The sequence below is a fragment of the Bombyx mandarina genome, chromosome 13 (assembly GCF_030267445.1).
Source record: "Bombyx mandarina strain Sakado chromosome 13, ASM3026744v2".
In the NCBI taxonomy this organism is placed as follows: domain Eukaryota; kingdom Metazoa; phylum Arthropoda; class Insecta; order Lepidoptera; family Bombycidae; genus Bombyx; species Bombyx mandarina.
The window spans coordinates 10,859,894-10,883,978 of NC_143220.1; the positions used below are offsets into that span (position 1 = coordinate 10,859,894).

At 38.0% G+C, this 24,085-nt stretch overlaps 1 protein-coding gene across 2 annotated transcripts; it reads left to right on the forward strand.

Annotated features, from left to right (window-relative positions):
* The first annotated feature begins 312 nt into the window (after nucleotides 1-312).
* On the forward strand, nucleotides 313-22,901 carry LOC114241741 (breast carcinoma-amplified sequence 3 protein rudhira). Of its 2 annotated transcripts, none has more exons than XM_028172677.2 (14): nucleotides 313-401; nucleotides 1,242-1,424; nucleotides 1,575-1,878; nucleotides 4,249-4,507; nucleotides 7,620-7,804; nucleotides 8,140-8,388; nucleotides 9,066-9,266; nucleotides 9,753-9,891; nucleotides 10,984-11,184; nucleotides 12,224-12,375; nucleotides 13,608-13,738; nucleotides 14,210-14,334; nucleotides 15,281-15,409; nucleotides 17,197-22,901. In XM_028172677.2, the coding sequence occupies exons 2-14, from the start codon at nucleotides 1,258-1,260 to the stop codon at nucleotides 19,947-19,949; spliced, it is 4,995 nt and encodes a 1,664-aa protein (XP_028028478.2). In that variant the 5' UTR covers nucleotides 313-401; nucleotides 1,242-1,257; the 3' UTR covers nucleotides 19,950-22,901. The 2 variants fall into 2 exon arrangements, with proteins under 2 accessions (XP_028028478.2, XP_028028479.2); XM_028172678.2 differs by having other exon boundaries at nucleotides 7,623-7,804.
* Nucleotides 22,902-24,085: the final 1,184 nt, after the last annotated feature.

Consider the following 24,085-nt stretch of genomic DNA (forward strand, 5'->3'; position numbering starts at 1 on the left):
CTGATTCTTAAAATCTCCGATGTTAATATTGAATTTATTCATTCTAACTCGATCGAACTCAAAGTATCGATTTCAACGAGGAATCGATTCTTCAATTATGTTAGTACCCCTATTATCACGACATTGGCGTAAAGTCTAGTATTGAGTAGTATTGACATTCGAATCATCTGTTCTCATAAATTGTTGTATATTTTGTACATAAAATTAATTTATTTGTGAATTATTTATTTAATGTGTGTATGTATGGTAATATAATTTACTCATTTTTGTGAGCGCCTGAGAAATGTCTGAAAGTTTGTTTTTTATTCGTCGTGACGTCATTGTTTTCGATTGCCAGTAAACGACGCAATTGCATTTTACATGAAAATGGATTTAAAATGAGTATTGTTTTCGTAAATAAGGTAGGTTTTAATTTGTAATGCGTAGATTGTAGTTGTTTCCTATAAGTTAAGTCGAAAGGTTTAGTTTAAGGCCATTTTGTAGGGTGGTGAACTTGCATCGATTTCCTTTGTCCTCGGTTCCCTTTACTTATATTGCTCGTACCTAGTTAGATTTGGTATCTATTAAATTAACGCTACCCAGCTGTTTCGACATAAAGTCAACAAAACTCACTTTTTGTTAAATAAGTAAAACTATTGAATATTCATAAAGTTCTGTGCCATTGTTTTTGTTTCCAAATTATGTAATCTGTACATTTGCCAATTATTTAGTTTCAGTTATGTCTTACGATTCCATTAAGGGTTTTTTTTTATATTTTCGTAAAAGTTTCCCCATAATAGATTAACAAAAAACAATATTGATATTCTCAAAATATTTTTCTTTATATTAAGAAAAAATGGACTTTTGTCATTTTTACCATCTGGGGTTGATCAATGATTGACCTTCTGGTTCTTTTTTTCTGCTATTTTTAGGTATTTATTGAGAGACCTCATTGTTTGATATATACATAAATTCAGTAAAGAATGATATAGCACTAAATTAAATATATTATTGGTGGAAATATATTAGTGGTAAATTCTATTGTTATTATTCTTGCCAGTTACCTGTGAGAGACTTAGTTTTAACTAAACTTCAGTTTTGCTTTTTGGTTCCTAGAAAAATTCACTTTCATAGTCTACATTTTAAATCATAGAATATACAGAAAAAGAGTAAAAACTCTTGACGCATATTTGAAATTTTGTTTTTAGAGTATATATTTTGTGTTTTTTTTTTTAATCATTTTAATTGTTATTGTTTTGTAGAAGAGTATAGTACAAGATGTCAGCGGAGTCGCCGCGACACATACGGTCAGGGGGTCCTTTGGTTGTACCTCCGCGACCACCCAGTGATCGCAGCATTATTGATGCGGTCTCTGGTTTCATTAATGACGTCACTCTCTCCTCCTCCTCAAACATTGACCCTAAGGATGTCATACAATGGGCTCGGTGAGTTTTTGAAATTTTATATTATTATATAGATTATGATGATTATGAAATAAGAGGCAATGAAATAAGTTTTTAAGTAAACACATAATTATTAATATTTATGACAAATGAATTGTATTTATTACAAATGTATATTTTTAAAATTATCAGTTTCGAAACTGCGGACATCAATGAGCCAACACCAGAAGGCGAAAGTGATTCTGACACATCACCCCTACTTCTGATCCTGGGCTATGGCTCTGGGGTTCAGGTTTGGTTGATACCACCCACGGGTGACGCTCAGGAGGTACTGTCGTGGCGACAAGGCACAGTGAGGGTGCTCCGTATACTGCCCACTCCGCAGCACGGCGACTGCTTTGCATCGAAGAGGCCCCTCATCGCCTTGTGTGACTCTGCTGGCCCAGGACCTAGTTTTTGTGCGCTCAGTTTCATCTCCATCAGAGGCGGCGAACAGGTATGTAATTTAATGTTTTGCGAGATCCTTGAGAATCATTGATAAAGACCGTAAAGTATCTGAAGCGTTGAAAGTTTCTAAAGTATAAAGTAATTGTAGAATTAAAATGTCAAACTGCTTTTGATCTGGTTTTGTAACGTTTTTGTTTTGTTCCTAACCTTTGCTTGATGATTCATCTATATTGTATGTCGTAAACCTACTTATTAGGATAAGGTGCCATTGAAAATAATGCAACAAAAAGTTCTAATACACATTAAAAAAGCCAAAAAAATATGTCTGACGAGTCAATAAAATAACTTAAATATAAAATAACTAAAAATATGTACATTTGATGCATTAAATGTGCATTAAGAATTATCAAGAATACATTGTAAAAGTACATTGGCCTAAAGAAACGTAATTTATTGAACATGTTTGCTGTGTGTGATAAATAATACAAATTTCCATGAAGGTTTTCGTTGTCTAGCAGTATCAGGTTCTACCACTGTTTCAGTTATTTCGTAAATCGTGAAGTTCGTAACTCGAAATTAGTTCACGTGGATTCACTTGTAGCAGCCTGTTAATAGTGTATTTATACTGTCAATGCCATGGTGATGGTGGTGGCCGATTGTCTGCATAAATGAACCAAAAAATGTAGAAATATTATGAGTGTTTTAAAAAAATTTCGTATGTCATTAAATTAATCAAAACAAAACAAAGTTCTCAACACCATTTTTCAATAATACAAGAAATGTCAAGAATAATACAATTTTCAGTAATATTTTTTGTTAATGTACGTGAATTTAAAAAAAAATCGACAAATTAAATATGCGTAATTCATTACGAAACAAAAACACCCAAGCCACTGATAAAATAATAAGAACAAAAAAAAAACAAGTAGGTAATTAATAAGCGTGAACAATTTATGTAGATAATGATGTACGTAGCGAATAAAAATAAAAATATTTTTTTTATTTTTGTATTTTTGTATGATTGTATTTATATTTATATGATTTTTGTATTTGTATGATTTGTATGATTATGTACATACGTATAGAATATTTCACGAGTATTTATATGGTGGTGCATCGAAACGATTCTCGGAAATCGAGACAGGTCACAGTGGCGCGTCCAATTACTGTATGTTACTTCGCGTAATTTATCAAAATAAAATTGTACTTTGTAGTAAATGATAAAGAGAAGATCTTCTACAGAGCGGTGCTGTTAATCAGTCGACCGACACACTTTTTTTTTTCTTTTTTGTTTATGAAGTCAAGGATTGATGTTGACTGGTGATAGGGAAGAATTTCTAGTGTCACCAGGACAGGTGGGCGAGCACGGTCTTAGCCAGGAGGGTTTAAATGTTGTCGGAACTGATGAAATATGACTCTTATGAAAGCTTACTTAGTAGATTTTGTTAGGGCGATTCAGATTTTAGGTGATTCTATAAATACGGTTACTGTTATCGCTACTGTTACCGCAGTCAACGGTTTCGTTTAAGTCCCCTCTCATGATACCCATAATTTAAAAATTAATGCCTTTTGACCTGTGTGCCGTTTGCCTACGTTTGCTGCTAGGGGCGCTGTTTCAACTGCATATAAATTTGAGTTAACTTTTACGCTAGAGAGAACGTTAAAAAACTCGTACTAAGTACACTGCTCTTAATATGGTATAATAGCTGTCCCATTAGTCATTTTACTCTTGCGTTTTTTTTTATACACAGACGGATTTAATGGAACTAAACACGCTACGAAAAATCGTTACGATCGCATCGTAACGTATAAACTGTACCGATAAATCGAATCGATATTAATACATGCAGATAAAATTGATCTTTTTTTAACCGTTCAGCGTATCAGAGACGAGTTATAAAATTATTGCATTGCTATCAATCATTGATGAGTGTGCAAATTTACTAGTTAATCTAACGTCTTGAAATCGGATTTAAAATTACGTTCAAAGCTTCCGTAACATACAAACAAATACTAAAATGCATACATACCAAGCTAATAAAAGCGCGTTAAAACTGTACATCAATATGAACCGTCGGTCGGAGCACATTTGATTAAAAATCGGAATTGAATGAAACCAACGATAATCGTAAAGTATAAAGTATCCGATATAACTCAAAGTCTAGTATTTTGATTAACATACGGTTTCGCTTGTACTGTTTGATAATGGAAGTATTATGTATGTATGTTAAGGGCGCATAAAGGTATAGAAATTTGTTCCGCCACACGCATGCGCGACCAGAAAAATCTAAGAGGCTACGATCCCCGCCATTTTTAACAACAAGCATTTTACATTTTTACATAAAATAAACATTTTATTATTTTATTTAGAGCCGCTTTTATTTAAGCGTCCTAAAAGATAGGCGTTCTTCTTTGACAGGTTAAGAGAATAAACTTCAAGAATCCAATATTGGACGTGTTGGCGAACAAGCGTTCAGTGGTGATATCGTTTTCTGAACGTTTCGCCGTGTTCGACGCTGGGACCCTGGAGGACAGGATGTCCGTGACCACGTGCTACCCTTGTCCGTGCCCGCTCGGCGGAAGCGCGCCCATAAACCCTTTAACGCTTGGAGATCGCTGGCTGGCTTACGCTGATAAGAAGCTCAATCAGTCAAAGAGGAGCAGCGGTGGATGCGAAGGTGAGAATTTAGCGGTAATCAGTGGCTTAGCTGTGCCTCTGGCGTTGCTTATATCCACGTGCGACGGTAACCACTCTCTTTCAGATGCGCCGTATGAACGTCTGTCAATACAATGGCAATAAAAAAGACAAATGACTTTATTTCTTTGTTAAACATAATTTATAAAAGTATTAAGTTTTTTTTCTGCCTAATCTGGTAGCCTTACCGGTCATTACTCGACGAGTAAATTAACGCACAGACACAACCCACTGAGTTTTTCGCCAGATCTTCTCAGTGGGTCGCGTTTCCGACACGGTGGTAGATTCTGTAAAGCACGGCTCTTGCTAGGGTTCGTGTTAGCAACGTCGTCAGGTTTGAGCCCCGTGAGCTAATCCAGCGAGTAGATGAGCTCACGGAGCTCTAACCTGAGGACGTTGTTAACACTAGATTAGCGAGAGCAGTACTTCGCAGAGTCTACCACCGGATCGAAAACGCAACCCACTGAAAAGATCCGGCAAGAAACTCAGTCGGCTTCTCAGGAGTAGTAGTAGTAGTAAATAACTATTATTTGGCGTCCAACTAGGCAAAGTATATAAACGATTTTCATAGACATATGCCCATAGACATAACAACGGGAATGTCGCCGCCCATTTTGAAACTTCAGTTCGAGTGAGTATCAATTGTATTGTAACAAAGATGGTGTATCAGTGTGAGTTCTCGTCACGTTCTACCCTCCAGTGAATACGTGTGGGTTAAAAGGTTAAAAAAGGGCTTCTAAAACGAACACCTTACGTGCGTAATCTAATCGATAAGACAGATGTTCCGCGATTTAATCGCAATTAAACAATACGCACAAACGTCTTTGTATACGACGTTAGCGAGATTGTATTGCGTTCGAAGTGAACAGCCGCTGACCTTACATCGGTATCGTTGTTTTGTTGCGACCACGCATCGTGCAAGTGCATGACTAACGGCTGTGCGATGTTTGCTTTTAACGCGTGACCGATTAATGTACTACTAGTTATTATACTTCTTTATTATAATCACAGATTTCGACAAAACTACACTACAGATAAATAATATTAAAGACAAACATTAATAATCTATTCTCAATTTGACCACAGACTTTAAACGATAAATTTTTTTTGACAATTGACTATAAACAAAGAGTATATTTATACGTACTAGTGGGCCCACGGTACTCGAAATTCAACTATAATTAATTGAAATTATAAGCTTGTACACTATTATGATTCTATTGTCAAAGACTATTTTTACTTCTATAGTCATAGATTTCGCCAAGACTAAACTTTAGACAAATGTTAATAAAGACAAGCAATATTTATTTTATTCACAATTTGACTACAGACTTTAAGCAATAACAAAAGTTTGACAATAAATAAATAGTATGCGTTCGTGTGTGTGTCAAATACATGGTAGTGTGTGTAATGTTTTTTTTATTGATTTTATGTATTTTTTATGCATAATTTAAAAAAATATTTGCATTCTACACTCCTCTATATTCTCAATAAATGTAGGAAATGTCATACTTCTCCGTCCGCGCAATTTTCGTAAACATTTTTACGGTACAAAGTTTTTGCTTGACGTATTAATATATAGATTCTAGTGGCATAATCTAGTAGGCAATGTTGACGTTCATTAGCGACGGTGACTAATTACCATCAGGTGGGCCGTGTGCTTGTCTGCCAACAAAGGCAATAAAATAATGTATAGTATTTGTTTAATGTTATTTACAAGTGCGTGGGAGATGTTTATACGCACGCACGAGGTCATATTTGCAATGGGTCGTGGAAAAAATCGTTCAGATTCGAGAAATTCCTTTGGAATCTCTTAAGAATGCTTTCTTCTTTTTTTCTATTTTCGTCCGTCATTAACCTCTTCGGTGACGAATTTTTAAAGTATAAAAAAAAACGAATTTAAACTATTTTTTATTGTGATTTGTCCATTTTATATTGAAAACAATACAATTTAAAAAAAAATACAAAAATTGTGAATATTTAATAGAAAAAAATATATCCACACATGACCATTTAGCGTAGAGTTAAATATACAAATAATACACTATAATAAATACACATGTGCCAATGTATCTGAAAAGGTTAAATTGTAAACATGCGACAGAAATTGAAAAGGTTTGCAATAGCTCACGATTACACGTTAAAAGCACGATTTTATTTGTATAATATAATTTGTTTGCAAGATTGTTTTATGCATTACATTGTAAGGGGGGTGAGCAAATTTTTTGATCAATGGGCAAATTTAAATTTTAAATTTTGTTTGACGGTCCGCACATAGAGTATCTCTTATTAATAATTTACAAAACTTTATTTCTTTATTAAAAACAAACATTACAGTATTGTTAGTTTTAGCTTAGCATGCATATCCATGTATTAAACTTTTCAAATATAATTTGAGGTCACGGTCTTAAACATGACCACGAGAAACCGAGAAACTTGCTAGAACCAGAAGAATGTCGTAAATCACCACATTCTGTTTAGTTCTGTAGTGAAGCGCAGTCATTTATTCCTGTTTTGAAGGGAGGGAGCAGCTTTGACGCTATTCTATTGAGGCTTCGACCTCATGTCTTGAACAGTCGGTTAGTTGTTTTGTCGTCTATTTTATGCACATATGAGAACGGTCAAATCGTTTCTTGTCGTCTGGTTCGTGTCCGTCTTTTAGGAAGTTAATTAAAATTACTCCTGCCGCCAGTCACGTCCACCCTCATCCCATTTCTTTCTTTTGTTTCTTGTCGAATTCTTGTTAAGTCTCTGCCTTAGCTGTGTCTACACTTGCGGCACGCTATGATGGCCGTTGTGACATATAATAATAGTGATGTGAAATATGTGTTCTAAAATAATACATTCGATAAATTTTATGACTAACTGCATGTCACTATTGACAATAAAGGATAGCAATTTGCTCCCTGAAATGTAACTACTATTAATACGAAACTTCATGAGTGGTCAAAACGGCCAACATAGCCCCCCGGTAGATTAGTCGTTGTTGGTCGTCAAAGAGTTTGCTCGCCTCGACATGTCTCAATCGGGGCCGTTCATGATACATCTACTTCGTGGGCCGTGGTCTATTAACAAGCATAATGACGTCATTGTAGCAGAGGGCGTAAGCAGTTACACAGCGACCGTGCTCCACGCGGCCAAGTCCCTCAGCAAAGGTCTGCGCGGTCTCGGCGAGAGCGTCGCCCACAGTCTGGCCGGCGGACGCAGCACCTCGCAGTCTCCGTCGCCGCCCAATGCTGACATTCAGCAGCCCGGGGTCGTCACCGTTTTAGATATCGAGGTAGATCGAACTTATTTTCTGACAGTACCGTTAATATTGATCAAGGCTGTATGAATAGATAAAGACATGGGCAAAATTAATTTTATCACTTTGCTGAATTGTACGGTCCAATTTGAAAACTTTATCATATTTAATACTCTGTGCATTAATAATCTACAAACGTTTACTAAAATTATTTTCATTTGAATTAAAGTTCGAAACTGTTATAATATATTGAAATACGGTCAACACATTGGCTCTTGAGTCTTGAATGAAACTCACTTGATATTAATAATAGGGTTGCCAGACTCTAAAGACGTTGTAACGTAACGTGAGATATGTATTGTTAACGCCAGGGCTTCAACGTAGAGGAAGGTCAGGACAACGACGAGCAGTGCGACCCTATAGTAGCCCACTTCGTCGCTCACTCTGAAGCGATAATAGCGCTGAAGTTCGACGCGAGCGGCATGCTGCTGGTGACCGCGGACCGGCGCGGACACGACTTCCACGTGTTCCGGATCAACCCGCACCCGTGCGGGCCCAGCCTCGCCTCCGTGCACCACCTCTACATATTGCACAGGGGCGACACCACGGCGAAGGTCCAGGTGTGTGCGCGTACCACATGTATTGGATTATCAATTATATAAAATAAAATAAATATTAGATTATCTCAGATATCTCAGGAAACGGGCTTGGAATAATCGAAATTATGATACCCGATCCTGCAATACCGATGCAATGCTGATACCGAATGGCAAACAGTCGACGTCGTCCTAAACACGTCATTACGGATCCTCCCGATCCATTAACGGTGCTTTTGGGTACCCTAAGCACCGGTCACCGTCCTCGCCGAACGCGGCGCTTGCGACGAGGAGCTCGACGAGGGGATTGACCCATAGACAAAGGCCACTGAGATTCTTGCCGGATCTTCTCAATGGGTCGCGTTTCCGATTCGGTGGTAGATCTGCGAAGCGCTGCTCTTGCTAGGGCCATTGTTAGCTACACTCCCGGTTTGAGTCCCTTTAAGCTCACCTACACGCCAAGGAGAAGCTGAAATAGCCTCTCAAGGCTATCAGCATAGGTAGGGGGGAAAAACGAAATTATTAAAATTTAACAAGAAATAAATTATAGAATTTCTAAATATGTTGATTGTTGCTTGAATTTGAATATTTGAATTTTTGTTCTCATTGTACAATTTAAAAGTAATTTTCCAGGGATCTGTGGAACAGCCCAGAAAATGCAGAGTTGACATTGTGAAAAAAGTAATCGTAAAATGTTACAGGACATCGCGATATCGCCGGACTCGCGGTGGACGGCCATATCGACGCTGCGCGGCACCACGCACGTGTTCGCGGTGAGCCCGTACGGCGGCGCGTGCGGCGTGCGCACCCACACGCAGCCGCGCGTCGTCAACCGACTGTCGCGCTTCCATCGCTCCGCCGGCCTGCCCATCCACGCCGCCGCCACGGCCAGACGCAGCCCTGTACGTCTACCATTACAATGCTACCAACATTCATGCACAATACGAATACAAATCTTGTGTTTTCAAAATGGCGCGCCTTTCAAGACTTTAAAAAAAATGATTACATAAGTGAGTGGACGTGCTCACGGTCTCACAAGAGGTTCTACTGCCAGTAATTACGCAAATTATATTATAATTTTGCGGGTTTGCTTTTTATTACACGACGTTATTCCTTCAGCGTGGAAGTCAATCGTGAACATTTGATACGTACGTATTTCATTTGAAAAATTGGCACCCGCCTGCGGGATTCGAACATCGTTGCATCTCTAGATACTAATGTACCGGACGTCTTATCCTTAACACAAATATTTGCCTTATTTGGCATAATCGGCGTATCAATTTGAATTGTGGATGGAATGTTTGTTGTTTGCGCGCATAACGCAGTGTGGTTCCGGCATAAGATCTATTAGTGAGTGGTGCTGCAATGACGCCCCTATGTCCGCGCAGGTGGGGGAGAGCGTGCCGGCGGGCGCGTGGTTCCCGAACCCGCGCGTGCCCCCGTACCCGCAGCCCTGCACCGCCGCGCCGCTCGCGCAGCTCCGCCCCACCAACCTGCCCACTCACACCCTCACCAGGACCAGCTCGGGTAAGAGTATATTCATTTACGTCAATCGGTTTCCGAAAGTAAATTCTTCTTCTCAATCGTGTCACTCTTGACAGTTTTTTTTTATTTTATTTTTTTATTGCTTTAATGAGTGGACGAGCCCACAGCCCACCTGGTGTTAAGTGGTTACTTACCGCATTGGTGACCTCTCGCGCGGTCTTATACCTTGTTGAAAGTAAATTAATCGATTTTTAAACGCGAATTGTGGTAGAAAACATTATTCGCTTACTAACGCCTTCTGTACGGTAATACTGTGTGTGTTTAGGGCGGGTTGTTGAATTTGTATGGAGTTGGAAAAACTTCCTTTATTTTTCCGCTAGGGGCTCTGTTCCAACTACATACAGATTTGAGTTAACTTTTATGCGGTTGAGCAGTTAAAAGACTCGCGCTAAGCACGCTGTAGTGGTTATCGCTAAATGTATACAAGTCACGTTTGTTTAAACTTCTTTCACTTCACCTCCAGTACATTTTTTTTCTATTTCTTACATGGGTGGACGAGCTCACAACCCCCCTGGTGTTAATAGGTTACTGGAGCCCATAGATATATTCAACGTAAATACGCCACCCACCTTGAGATATAAAGTTCCAAACTCTCAAGTATAGTTACAACGGCTGCCCCACCCTTCAAACCGAAACGCATTGTCGCTTCACGGCAGAAAGAAGCAGGGTGGCGGTACCTACCCGCGCGGACTCACAAGAGGTCCTACCACCAGTAATTACACAAATTATAATTTTGCGGGTTTGATTTTATTACACGATGTTATTCCTTCACTGTGGAAGTCAATCGTGAACAATTGTTGGGTACGTATTTCATTAGAAAAATTGGTACCCGCCTGAGATTCAAACACCGGTGCATCGCTCAATATGAATGCACCGGACGTCTTATTCTTTAGGCCACAACGACTACAATTTGTGGTACTAATAAGCTTCCTTAGAGTACCAACAACTGTACAAAGAATTGTCGCTTGAGTCTATAGAATATGAATAAACACACACAAGACTGTTGATTTAGTACAATAGATGCAATGTTGAATATTCGTGCAATTTATATATTTGTGAACATTCCTGTGCTAGGGCGACAGCGTTTATCGTCGGTGTCGGAGGACAGCGTCAGGGCTCCCCTGCTGGCCCGCGCCCGGTTCGGCCCCGTGGTGGCGGGGGGCGCCCCCTGCCCCGGCGTCAGCGGACGTCGGGGGTCGCCGGTGGCCGCCCTGTACCTGGTGGCCGCCGACGGATCGCTGTTGCATCTCTTGCTGCACCCCAAGCCTCACTCCAGTGAGTACATTTTTTTACTGCTATAGATGTGTGCATAAATTCACGGCTCAATCGGTACTAACTGATAGATATCGAAGTCTCAATTGCTTGAAAAAAAAAACAGATGTGGTTTACATCCTATTGTTTATGGCCTCCGACATTGTTGACAGTAATGCGAAGTGCCCAGTTGTCTGAATTATGTTATTGTTAGTGTTTTTAGGTTCAAACGCTTACTAGTGGTGGATTAATAATCGTTTAGTATCTGTGAAAGTGCAAAAGCGTGGTGAAATTAAATATCAAGCCCGAACGCTGCTTACAGAGTTCTTCCAAAATATCCCCAACAGTTACTTTTAAATAGTATTTCATCTCATCTAAAACATTGTCGTAATTTCATTTCCTTCTGTTTAGTTCCACTTTTCACACAATGGCCCTTTGATAACGAAATATTTGGCTGTATGGTTTTTGTTCCCTTTGCCTATCAAAAAACGTGTGTTTGGCTCCGAGAATCAACTTTAAATGAGATTTGACATCAATTTTGATGTCAAATCGATTTGAAGTCGTCGTGGCCTAAAGGCTAAAACGTCCGGTGCATTCATATGTAGCGATGCACTGATGTTCGAATCTCAGGCGGGTACCCATTTTTCTAATGAAATACGTACTCAACAAATGTTCACGATTGACTTCCACGGTGAAGGAATAACATCGTGTAATAAAAATGAAACCCGCAAAATTATAATTTACGTAATCACTGGTGGTAGGACCTCTTGTGAGTCCGCACGGGTAGGTACCACCACCCTGCCTATTTCCGCCGTGAAGCAGTAATGCGTTTCGGTTCGAAGGGTGGGGTAGTCGTTGTAAGTATACTGAGACCTTAGAACTTATATCTCAAGGTGGGTGGCGCATTTACGTTGTAGATGTCTATGGGCTCCAGTAACCACTTAACATCAGCTGGGCTGTGAGCTCGCCAATCCATCTAAGCAATAAAAAAAAAAAATCATTAGCGGCAATATGACATATTGGTCCGGTCCTCTCGTAATGTTAATATCTGATTTCGGTCCAGGTATCCCTAAGGAGAAGATCTGCGACGAGTCGGCGGTGGAGCTGGAGGTGGAGGCGGTGTCGCAGTGGCGGCTGCAGCGGCCCCCCGCGGCCCCCGACCTGCTGGCTCCCCTCCCGCCCTCCAACCCGCTGCTGCAGCCGCTCTCCTGCAGGGTTAGTAGCACACTCACACATTTACACACTTGTAGACTGTCATCTATCAACGGACTTTTTGGCGGGAACGCGAGGAGTGGAGTTGTGTGATTTGTTTTATTTTGTCTATTTGGTGTTTCTTCAGGTTTAAATGTGTAATAATGGTGGTTTATTAACTATTTAATATCTGTAAAAGGGCACAAATGTGGGAAAATGAAACAAAGCCGCTGGACGTAGCTTCTCGGGATCCTCCAAAAAGTCCACTGAAAAAAATCTCAGTAAATGACCACCATTTTACTGAGATTATATTTCATCCCATTTCATTTCACTTAATTTCATCCCAGTTGATTAATGTCTCAAATTAATCATCTTCATTTCATTTCACTCCATATCATCATTTTTCATAAAATTAAGAATATAAATTAAAATAAGACATGACTTTAAAGGTCTTAGATACCAGGTCATAAAATCCCTTTAAAATAAAAGATCATCTATCTACGATAATTGACAAACTGACACGTGTCATTGGGAACCATAAAATCTTAGCAAACTTTGCGTTAATTAAAATTGTGTTTAAAGCATATAGTGAATCAAGCGTTTGTAATTTTGGGAAATTTAGAGAATTTAACGTATGTCATAATATTAAATAGGTAATGTAATCAATAGTAGTATTGTTGCTGGGCTGTTAGCAACTTTAGTATTGAAGTTGTTTATGGCCAAGACGATCGTTCGATCCATCACGCCGTTCGCTAATCTAGCTAATAATACACTAAATGTGCGTCCGTAGCCTTTTAACTTTTTACTGCTGGTAGGACCTCTTGTGAGTCCGCACGGGTAAGTACCACCACCCTGCCTATTTCTGCCGTGAAGCAGTAATGCGTTTCAGTTTGAAGGGCGGGGCAGCCCTTGTAACTATACTCATATTCAAGACCTTAGAATTTATATCTCAAGGTGGGTGGCGTATTTGCGTTTTAGATATCTGTGGGCTCCAGTAACTACTTAACACCAGGTAGGCTGTGAGCTCGTCCATCCATCTAAGCAATAAAAAATAAAAAGCCTCATAGGTAGGACGTCCGTCGTGTTCGTACTTATGAAGCCATAAAATACGTCACGACGAAGTAATAACATCATGTCGTCAACTCAAACTCCGGTTTGAAGTTGAAGAGCAGGATGTCTGTTATTCCAATTTAATTTGTCCCAGGGTGGATGATGAAAAATAAAGTATCATGGTGATATTGGGATGTTGTGTACAGAGATGCGCGGACGCCTGTATGAGCGAGGAGGAGCGCTGGTTGTCCCAGGTGGAGATAGTGACCCACGCGGGGCCCCACCGCCGGCTGTGGATGGGACCACAGTTCGTCTTCAAGACGTACAACTTTACCGGGTGAGTTTATATATCGAAGCTCACTGAGTTTCTCGTTGGATCTTCTTAACGAGTCGCAATTCTGATCCGGTGGTAGATTCAGCGAATCACTGCTCTTGCTAGGGCTAGTGTTAGCAAATTCTCTCAGCTGACCAGCCCGGGCGTAATGGGAATAGCCTCTTAGGCTACCAGCAAATAGGTAGGAAAAAGAAGTTGATATCTGTGTCGAGTAGCGTGATGTAAGCGATGCGCGTACACAAGCAGTAATAACACCATAAATAATTATATTATTATTGAAAAGGCAACAAATTTTCGCGATTAAAATTCTGAGTCTAAAGATTAAAATTCTGAAATTCTCAATTAAATCTCTAAAAAGAATTCAATTGAAAGTTAAAAATAGGAATTCTTATAATACATGCCGATGCAATTTAGATTCTTTCAAGTTTATAAATTTGTCGTTGCGAATGGTATCTCATAAAATTTTGTCGTCAGGTCAAACTCCTCGTTGTCGGAAGCGGAGACGGTGGAGGTGGAGAGTGGAGTGGCTCGCTCGACGCCGGTGAACATGCCGGGCGTCAGGCCCCTCGTGCCGGTGCTCGTCGACTCCGGCTCTGCAAGTATGTGCCCCTCACTAATGCTCACTAAACATTACTATTAGTAGTAGTAGTGGTATTATGCTCCGACATATTTTTTGGCGTGAGCACAGTTTTTGGAACGAAGTTCCTTATGGGACGATGCGGAGGGGTACCCTAACCGGGAAAAAACGTCCGTAACGTAAGATTTTTATTAGTAATGCACACAGTGTACGACTTAACTTTGTAATAACGTACAAAAAATAACATATTTTTTTTATGATTCATCGACTACGATCTCAGAGGGTTCGTTTGCGCAATACACTACCTCTTATGCAAAGAATTGTGAATGAAGTGTACCACAACAAGTTCGCACGTTACCGAATGACCGTGGGTTGTTGCGAAACCTCCAATTTTATTTTCTTTATACCTCGAATAGAACTTAAAATTAATATTTTTATAATAAGGAACTTCGTTCCTATCCGGTGTCCCACGACACCACACAATTTTTTTTATTGTCCTTGTAGGCAGACGAGAGCATACGGCCCACCTGATGGTGATTGGTTACCATCGCCCATAGACTTCAGTAATGCCAGCCAAGCCGCCACTTACAAAGAGCTATTTAGATTTCGATTCAAGAGTGAAACAAAGGTGACGTCATAGAAGTAGAGATGTGATATTGTCCGTAATCGAATAATAGGTTTTCGAAATATTAAAGAATTTAAATTAATATTAGGAACTGTAGGTATACGACGAAGGGGATGTCTTCCACCGAGCAGGTGATATTGCTCGGTAGACAGTCGGTCCGAATGTTGTTCGAAACTTGTATATATGCAAGCTTATCTTGAAAATGCTTCAGGCATTTGTCAAACATGTTCGATGGCTATCGCCACAGAACAATGAAAATTATGTCATTCGAAACGCTGAATTTGAGAATTGGATACATGTTTTTTTTAAATGCAATCGTCATGGTGTGTGTCATATGTTGCAGGTTCGCTGGAGCACTCGCCCTCGGACAGCTTCCGTCGGCGCTCGCTGCTGGCGGAGAGCGGGCGCGCGCCCTCGCTGTGCGACGTGCAGCTGCGCGAGGACCTCGCCGAGGCCATGAAGGAGGACCACGGTACGCTCAGCTTTATAATTCTACCCGTCACGAAGACCGACACACTGGTGGTAGGACGTCTTGTGAGGCCGCACGGTTAGGTACTACCGCCCTGCTTGTTTCTGCCGTGAAGCAGTAATGCGTTTCGGTTTGAAGAGTAAGGCAGCCGTTGTAATGCTACAACCGAGACCTTAGAACTCTTGTCTCATGATGAGTGGCGGCGTTTACGTTGTAGATGTCTACGGGTTCCGGTAATCACTTCACACCGGGCGGGCCGTGAGATCGTTCACCTATGTAAGCAATAAAAAAAACCAGGGTAGTGCTGTCGGCAACTAGTATTTACGATTATGTATTTGTAAGTCCGCACGGGTGGATACAACCATGCCGCCTATTTTTAGCGCCAAACAGTCTTACATACCGTGTAAAGGGTGGAGACAGTCATTGTACTATAGTAAGCGTTAGGAAACCGCTTCCGAAAACGAAGACAGACGATAGTACTTATGATAGTTATCTAGACAAATGTTGTAAATAAGTATTAGTACGATCGCGCGAGTCTGCGCTGCTCCCGGGCGTTCGTTGACCCGAGTATCGGCTGTTCTTGATTTTGTGTTTCATTGCTGGTTTTTCTTAAAAGTAAAGTAATGTATTTTTTATGAAACTATCATTTTATTTAGCTGTACTAACATGATGGAGCGTAAATAATGCTAATAAAACGTTTTAAAAATATTATTGTTTTTTAAAATCAGTGTCAGTATCGTTAGTATGTACTATCGTCTGTCTTCGTTTTCGGAAGCGGTCTCCTAACACCCAGTGTTATTGAATTTGGACCGCATGTTTCAAAGTGTGAGGCGACATTAACGTTGTCATTTTCAAAGTCTCCAGTAACCGCTTTACACAAGATGTACCATGAGTGTGATCAGTGATCACCTATCAACGCATTAAAAAATGGTACTATTTATAGCACTATTTTTAAACAGTTTTGATACTTTTAATATTTCATACCAACATTTTACTAATTTGCACTAATCTGGCGTACGATTCAGGCTGATATAAAGTGTAGGATTGATTTGCTAAATGAAATATTATCGCAAAATAAGGTTTATTTCAAATAGTACTAAAAATAAATTTTGAAATTTCGAATTTGAAATATTGATATACCTCACATAATATTAATATAGTAATTGTGAGACAACTATATTTATTAAGATTGACTGTAAATGGGATAAAAAGTTGTTGAATGTCATCTTTAGTAATTCGTTTATAATAATATGTAGTTGCTGTGAATTAATTATCAGAATAAAGCAGAATGTATTTTCTAAAGAGGCTCATCTATTGATAGTATACAATGACAATAGAAATGTAAACAGAAGACATGACGCTACATAGCTATCAAGAGAGAAGTTAAATGAAGTGACTACATTGCACCCACAAGCCTGGCTGGATATCAGCCGCCGGCCCCTATATCGAAGCCAAAGGCATCCATCAATAACCTCCCCTGGCTTTTAAGAACTCGCGGGGCTTCTCTTGTTGTGGATCGCCATAGAAGGATGAGGGTGCCCAATTTCAGTACCGAAATCATCGACACGGGCCGGCCCGCACTTTTTATCTTTTACGTCATTAAAATAAAGAGTTTGAATTATACGGGCATCCTCATTCATCAAGCCATCCAGTATCACATTTCACATAAGTAACGCTTAAAAACTAAATTCACGCAGAGCTTCACTCTGAAACTCGCTCGTTTCGAGAGAGAGCCCTTCCCTTTGATTTTGTTGAATAAAAAAATAACGGTTGCCTTCGGTTTCGTATAGGGTGGGTACGGTCGGAGCGGCGGCTGGAAACGGAGGAGGAGGAGGGACGGGGCGCGGGGGTGCAGCTCACCGTGGACCCGCTGGGGTGCGTGGTGCGGCGCGCGGCCGAGCCTGCAGCCGCCGCGGTCCGCGAGGTCGTCGACCCCGACCTGCACACGGCGCCCAACAGCGACGAGGCTCGGTTCCGCCCCGTGGCCCCCGCCGCTCTGGCGCACCCGCTGCGGGACGACCTCGTCGTGCGGCCCCTCCCTCGTACCACCACCATCCCCGTGCAGACGCTCTCTGCCGACGACGGTCTGCAGCGCTTCCCCGCAGACTTCTTCTACGACTCCTTCGCTCCTTACATAGAAGCGAGAGAGACTCATCAACGTGAAAGTGTGAATGTGATCGAGCGCGAGCTTTGCGGCGTTTTCCCACCGGACCGCCCGCTGACTGACATGACTCCCACCTCCGATAGTAAAGCTAGTGACATTAGTTTTAAGAGCAGTAACGCGAATGAATATAAAGGATTCGTAGAAGTAGGAAACTACGTTGGAACCCGGGTAGAGAAAATAAAAAAAACAAAACCGGTTCCAACTGAACCTTCTGTAGAAACGAAACGAAGTGCAAAATTTGAACAGGAAGATTTTAACGAAATTGAAAATGTGAATTTGAAGAAACCAGTAGAAAAGAATATTCATAAAGTACAGCATGCGAAGAAGAAGCCTGATAAACAAGCGGAGAAAAATATTCCGGAAAAACAAGTTGAGAAACGTATTTCTGAGAAACAAGCTGAGCGCGGTGTCTATGAAAAACATGAACAATTATATGTCCCCGAGAGAGAAGATGAGAAAAGGAAATCTGAAGCGCAGTCCGAGGAGAGTATAGGTGAGAGGCAAGAAGAGAATGCTATATCTGGGAGACAGACCGAAAATAATACTGTAAAGCAAACCGAAAAAATTGTTTCTGAGAAACCTGCCGAGAAGAATATATTAGACAAAAGGGAAAAGGCGCGTTCGAAGAAATCATCGCCGAGACTATCAAAAGAGGTTGCAGGTGTTTCTGAGAAGGTGCCGAGCGAATCTGTTGAAACTAAAAAAGACGTCAAACAAGTCGTCAAAGACGATTCAGTTCCTGGCGACGTCGAAGAGACCGTTACGGTTACTATTAGTAACAAATCGAAATCCCAGAAAACATACATTTCTAAATCAGAGAATGAAGTGAAAGATAACACGAAAACTGCCGATGAAGATTATATGTTAACAGAATTTCCACCATTAGGTGCTGTTGCACCACCTACAATAGAAATGGACTTGAAATATGCTACACAAGATTATCAAGATGATGTAAAGAATGAAGACCAAGCTTGGGATATGCTGCTAACCGAAAACAATCAGCCCATAGCTACAGTCAATCAAATAGTAGAGGTAGACGAACCAAAACCAAAATCAAAAAAGAAAAGTAAACAGAAAAAGCAGTTGGACGAAGCGCAAAGTAAATCTGAAGATGACAGTTTCGTCGAAATACACGCTATTGAAGAAAAACAGCAGCTGTCTACCGAGCTTGTGTCGATTTCGACACCTTTCGAAAATCTAGAACCGACTGCTACATACGTTAGCGAACGTTCTAAATCTAAAAAGTCACGATCACCTAAAAGCCTGACGCCCGAAAGGAAAAGTCAGAGTAAAGAAAAAATAGAAAATGTTCATACAGAAGTAGAGACACAATCGCTCAGTAGAGACTGTAAACAATTTGACGATACATCTGATATAGAGGTGATACCTGAATTCACAACTAAAGCGGAACAAAAAACACCGGTAAAGTTAGAAAACAATCTCAAAGTTTCCCTTACTGATGAAAACGTATTTGTGCCCACACGTAAAGAAAATGCGACCTCTAAACAGAAGAAAAACAAGTCGCTGTCGCCATATACTGAACGTCGTAAATCTACAGAGAAATTTACCGAAACAGAAGTTAAAGACGTGTACGTTATTGATTCAACACAAGAAGAATTCCCAGAGATTCAAATAACCAGAGGAAATAAATCTCGCAAAAAGTCTCCCCAACCAGTCGAGTTCAAAAATCAAGAGTCCGACTTTAATTTTGACAGACCTGTAAAATCGTGGAGCTCCATAGCTGCTGCGAAGAACACGAAATCCGAGGAAAAGGAAAACAAACCGATTTCACAAATCCAACAACCCAATGACGAAAGCAACTTTGCCAGCACCAGTGTTTCATTACAAGACAAACTCATAGAACTCTGCAAAAGAACAGATATTATGGTTGCCGAGTGCGATGAGCCGTCTGAACTTAATTTCGTGGATGAACATCATTCAGTGAACCGCGACCTGCTTCGTCTAGAATCACTAGAGTTTGCGCTAGACGACTTCAAGCTCGAAGTGATGCGAGACAGTCTCATAGAAGGCGACGCGGACAGCCCCTTGTGTCAGATTAATATCGATAGCATTCTGTCAAACATGAAAGAAACATGTGCATTCAATTTAATTGATTTAGAAAAAGTACCTCCGACGCAAGAGAAAGGTTTCAGTTTCGTCGAGAACGATAAAATAACTACACAGGAAGTGAAGATTGACGATGAGCCCAAATCAGACAAGGCGGAACCGATGGAGAAGTCGTCAGATGATGATAACTGTTCGCTGGCTCTCTCGATGGACAGCGATAAAGATGAGAAAAAATCAGGTTCTTCGAGTGCTGCAACTCTTCTAACCAAACAAGTATCGAAATCTAAGAAATCGCATAAGAAGAAAAAGTAACAATGTGTTCAAAATAATATTCAATTTTTTTTTTTCTTATATATATTTTTTTATAATATCCGACATGTTGTGTTGCTGTTTTAGTAGTTAATAAGTAAAACAATTTGAATTAGGAATTATTGCAAAAGACAAAAAAAAAACTAAAAAATATAATACATAAATTGTATTTGCCATTAATGATGAAAATCAGTTTCATTATCATAAAATGACTTAACTATTGTTATTTTAAACAACAAACAAAAAAAAAACTAGAAAATCGTAGTGAAAATATAAAAAAAAAAAAAGTATTAGCCATATTCATTTCTACAGCAAGTTAGCTGTTCTTACATTAAAAGTAAACATTATTAATTTCTTTTAGTACTTATTTCTCAGCCGTAGATTTAATTTAAATAATTTAAGCCTTAGCTGGAAACAGTCTGGTAATACTAAATATGATTGTACCTGCACTTAACTATAACACTATAATTAAGTACAATAGTGAAATGATATGAGGCCAGTATTTTACGAAAATATGAAATATTGAAAAATTCTAACAAAACATTTTTTTTTAATTTTGCTTAGAGTTTTATGTTAAACGGTTTCTGTACTGATTTTAATAACATTTGTAATGATTGTAACAAAACAAAAAAAAAACATAATTATTTGTTTACGTTATTTTAAAAGCATAAAATTAACAATCCAAGTATTGAAATGCCAAATAAGTTCGGTTTACTTAGTCGGATTAGCAAGTACGTTTTATTGAGCTATTCTCGTAAAGGTATTATTGATATTCTTCTACTTTATTTAGAAACTATCTACCGAAAGCCAGGTAGAATTTATTTTTACGATGAACTAAATTGAAAACATTAAATAATACAACTGCAGGATAAAAAAACAATTTAATTAATTGATCATTGAGTGAATTTATTTGAACTTTAATCTGATGAATAAAAAAAGAGCAGTTATTATTTGATACAAAAAATAATTACCTAAGTTTACATAAACTTATGAAATCTTGCTTATTCGAAACGATTTGTATCAAATTAAACATTCAAAATAACGTCAATGCACAAAAATTTTCTATAAAAAATCATTTCACATTTATCATTGCTAGCGATTACGAAAAATATATTAGCTTCCAATGAAATTGCAAGTTTTAGTGTTAGTTATTTGCTTTCATATCCTATCACGATTCATATTGGTCATGAAAGTCCGCAATTAGAAGGAATGTCTATAAGACGCTTATCAATTCTTCGTACCTCATTTACCTGCCTATATCGGTATACGATCATCGCAGTACACACCTCAATATTACTTTAATAGCTATTTAATTTACAAAAATTTTTATTGGTATATAATACCTTTTTGTGATTTTCGATCAGTGCTTGTTTTGTATTAATATGTTTTTATTTTATTTTATTTATTTTAGGCGTGGGCTTTATAAGTATATCAAAGTATATTCCATACTTATGGAAGTATATAATATATAACGTGGACTTCGTGAGTTGTTGACATTTGCAGCGTATACCTGCTCAGATGCGAGGTATCATTTCGCTCTGTTGTAACTTTTCGAATCAGGCCCTTATAGGTCTTTATATTGTTCAATTAATATCTTCTAAATTTAATTTATTAAAGTGGCTTTAAAGTTTTGAAACATGACAAATATTTAATATATATTTTTAACTGCCATTATTTAACCGTTATCATTTCAGTTGTCTTGTTTTCTTTTATGTCAATAAAATGATTGCGATGCGTTACATATTTTTTGAACAATTAATAAATACATACCGTAACTATTATTTATTAACACAAAAAAATTACTATATTTAACTCTTTTAAAACTCAAAGCATAGTTATAAATGTTAGAATAGTAAACCTTTTCTTTTACATTTAACGCAAGCTATTCAGTTGTAGGTAATTTATATTTCTAGGTCATGATTCAATATTCAAATCTCTGATATTTCGAATGAACAGGTGCTTTTTATTTTAATTTATTATCAGATTTATGTAAATTTGTGTTACTTTCTGTCTCTTATTGACATAGCAATACATTAAAAGTAAATTACTATAAATAAAGGAATCAAGGATAAAACTTATAAATAGGACATCTAGAAATGAAATTGTTAAATGTGTATATATATATATATATATTATGTTATATTATATATACATATAACATTAAGATTTGATCAACAGACATCAATAGATATTTTTGTTCCTATTTATAAAACATTATGAAACCCTAACATATTATTAATTTTAAAAATAGGTTCTCTTTTGTTTTTCTTGTGTATTTAAAAAATATGTAAATAATATTATCTTTTTGAGATTTTTTTAAGTAGGCTAATTACTTTGTCTGCTAGTTTTATTTTAACGTTACTCGAAATAGTAATTTATTTTTAAAACATGTTATTTATGTAAATTGGCCTCACGTTTAGTTAGTTAATTTTTTAGCAGCTTTTAATGAAGGAAACATATTGGTGACAGTTAAGTTTGAGATAACTGTTAAATATGAATAGGTTCAGTTTTAAGGGCACAGTTTTGAAGTTATCGATATTTTCTTTGTATGTTATTTAGGTTGTGACTTGGAACCACATAACAATGAAATCTCTTATTCGTAGTACACACACATAGTTTATATATGAAATATTTTTGTAATATTCTATTTCACAACCACAATTATGACAGAATCAAATGTTTGTATTTACTAAGATTCAGTAGAAGAAACAGGTTCTAAGAATCGAATTGCTGTCATAATTAAAATATTTAAGTAATGTGTGTTCAAAAAGTTCTCTATTTCCTTCACGAGTTTCTTAAATGAAATACTATTAGACACCGCTAATGTTTCTGTGTTAAAAATAAGATGATGCCTTTTAGAAAAAAAGATTGGCTACTTTTTGTTGTATTCCTAAGGAGTGTTTAAAAATTCGTTCATAGCATCAGCATAATAAAAATGAAAATTTAAAAGACCCATTTTTGTAGTTTAATTTTTGTTCCTTACTATTAATGTTTTTAATTTTCTGAATGAGTGATATTCTTTTAAACTGTCAAAACAAAGTGAAACTCTCATCGAGTTAAATAAATAAATAAAAATTGAGAATATATTGTTGGTATGAAATATTTCGTCTTTTCGCATTAAAAGTGTACAATTTTCAAAAATATTCGAAATTGAGTAAATATGCGGAATCATTTGGTATCACCAGTATTTTTCTAAAAGAACGTAGTTTTTTTTTTTTAGTTTACTTATATTTTGTCTTACTTTAAAAGACAGATAATGTAACTGGTAAAAAATAAAAAATAAACGTTGCAAAGATGATTACTAAAAAGATCACATATTAAACCTTTAAAACACTCTCCTGTAAAATTAGTAAGTTTTGAGATTATACAGTTTTAATGCGAGAAGACGATTTTATCACTTCTCTGTTATTACAGTCTGTTTAATAATTTAAAATGTTATTTCCAGTCATAGGCCGCCGTTTTGAAGCTGAACCAGAGGATTTAAGTTCCAGTTCGTTCAGTTCAGAGTCGCGTGCGTCTCTCGATCCGCCGTCTTCTCCCACTCCGAGTTGCGGAGGCGACAACCAGATGCACTTCCCCGGTGACTCGAGCAGTTCCGTATGAGCATACGATGGGACAAAACACTTTTGACGCTATGTATATTTTTACACGTAATATTTGAACAAATTTATGGGAAATAAGAGTTAAAAATAAGATTTTTGAAATCGTAATTTTTTATCGCCTGTAATTAGAATAGAGCAGTGTTTCCCAACCTTTTTTGTGCCATGCCCCACTGTAACATTTTTAAAATTTGTATGCCCTCCATGCATAATTTTTAACACAAAAAAATTGATTTGTTCACTTAAAAAACATAAATGATAGGTTTTAGGAAGAAATTGCTATGAAATTGTTATCAAAACACAGTCAGTAATATTTCAAGACATATAATAAAAAACTGAAATTCAAATTCAAAATAATTTTAATACAAATTTTCTATATTAATTTAGTGCGATTCTATATTAATTTAGTCCACCTTAATTATCAAATTGCCCCCTTGTGGGGCGAGGGCCCCGCGTTGGGAAACACCGGAATAGAGAGAGTAGAGAAGAAATTTTGAAGTTAATAAATTAAGTTGTCATTAATTACATGATCGTAAAAAC

What these genes read in the sequence shown, in the direction of transcription:
- LOC114241741 (XM_028172677.2), top strand. Translation starts at nt 1,258, where the DNA reads ATGTCAGCGGAGTCGCCGCGACACATACGGTCAGGGGGTCCTTTGGTT. An exon ending in GAGCAGCGGTGGATGCGAAG is followed by an intron (nt 4,508 to 7,619) that starts GTGAGAATTTAG and finishes ACGTCATTGTAG; the next exon opens with CAGAGGGCGTAAGCAGTTAC. An exon ending in CCTCACCAGGACCAGCTCGG is followed by an intron (nt 9,892 to 10,983) that starts GTAAGAGTATAT and finishes TTCCTGTGCTAG; the next exon opens with GGCGACAGCGTTTATCGTCG.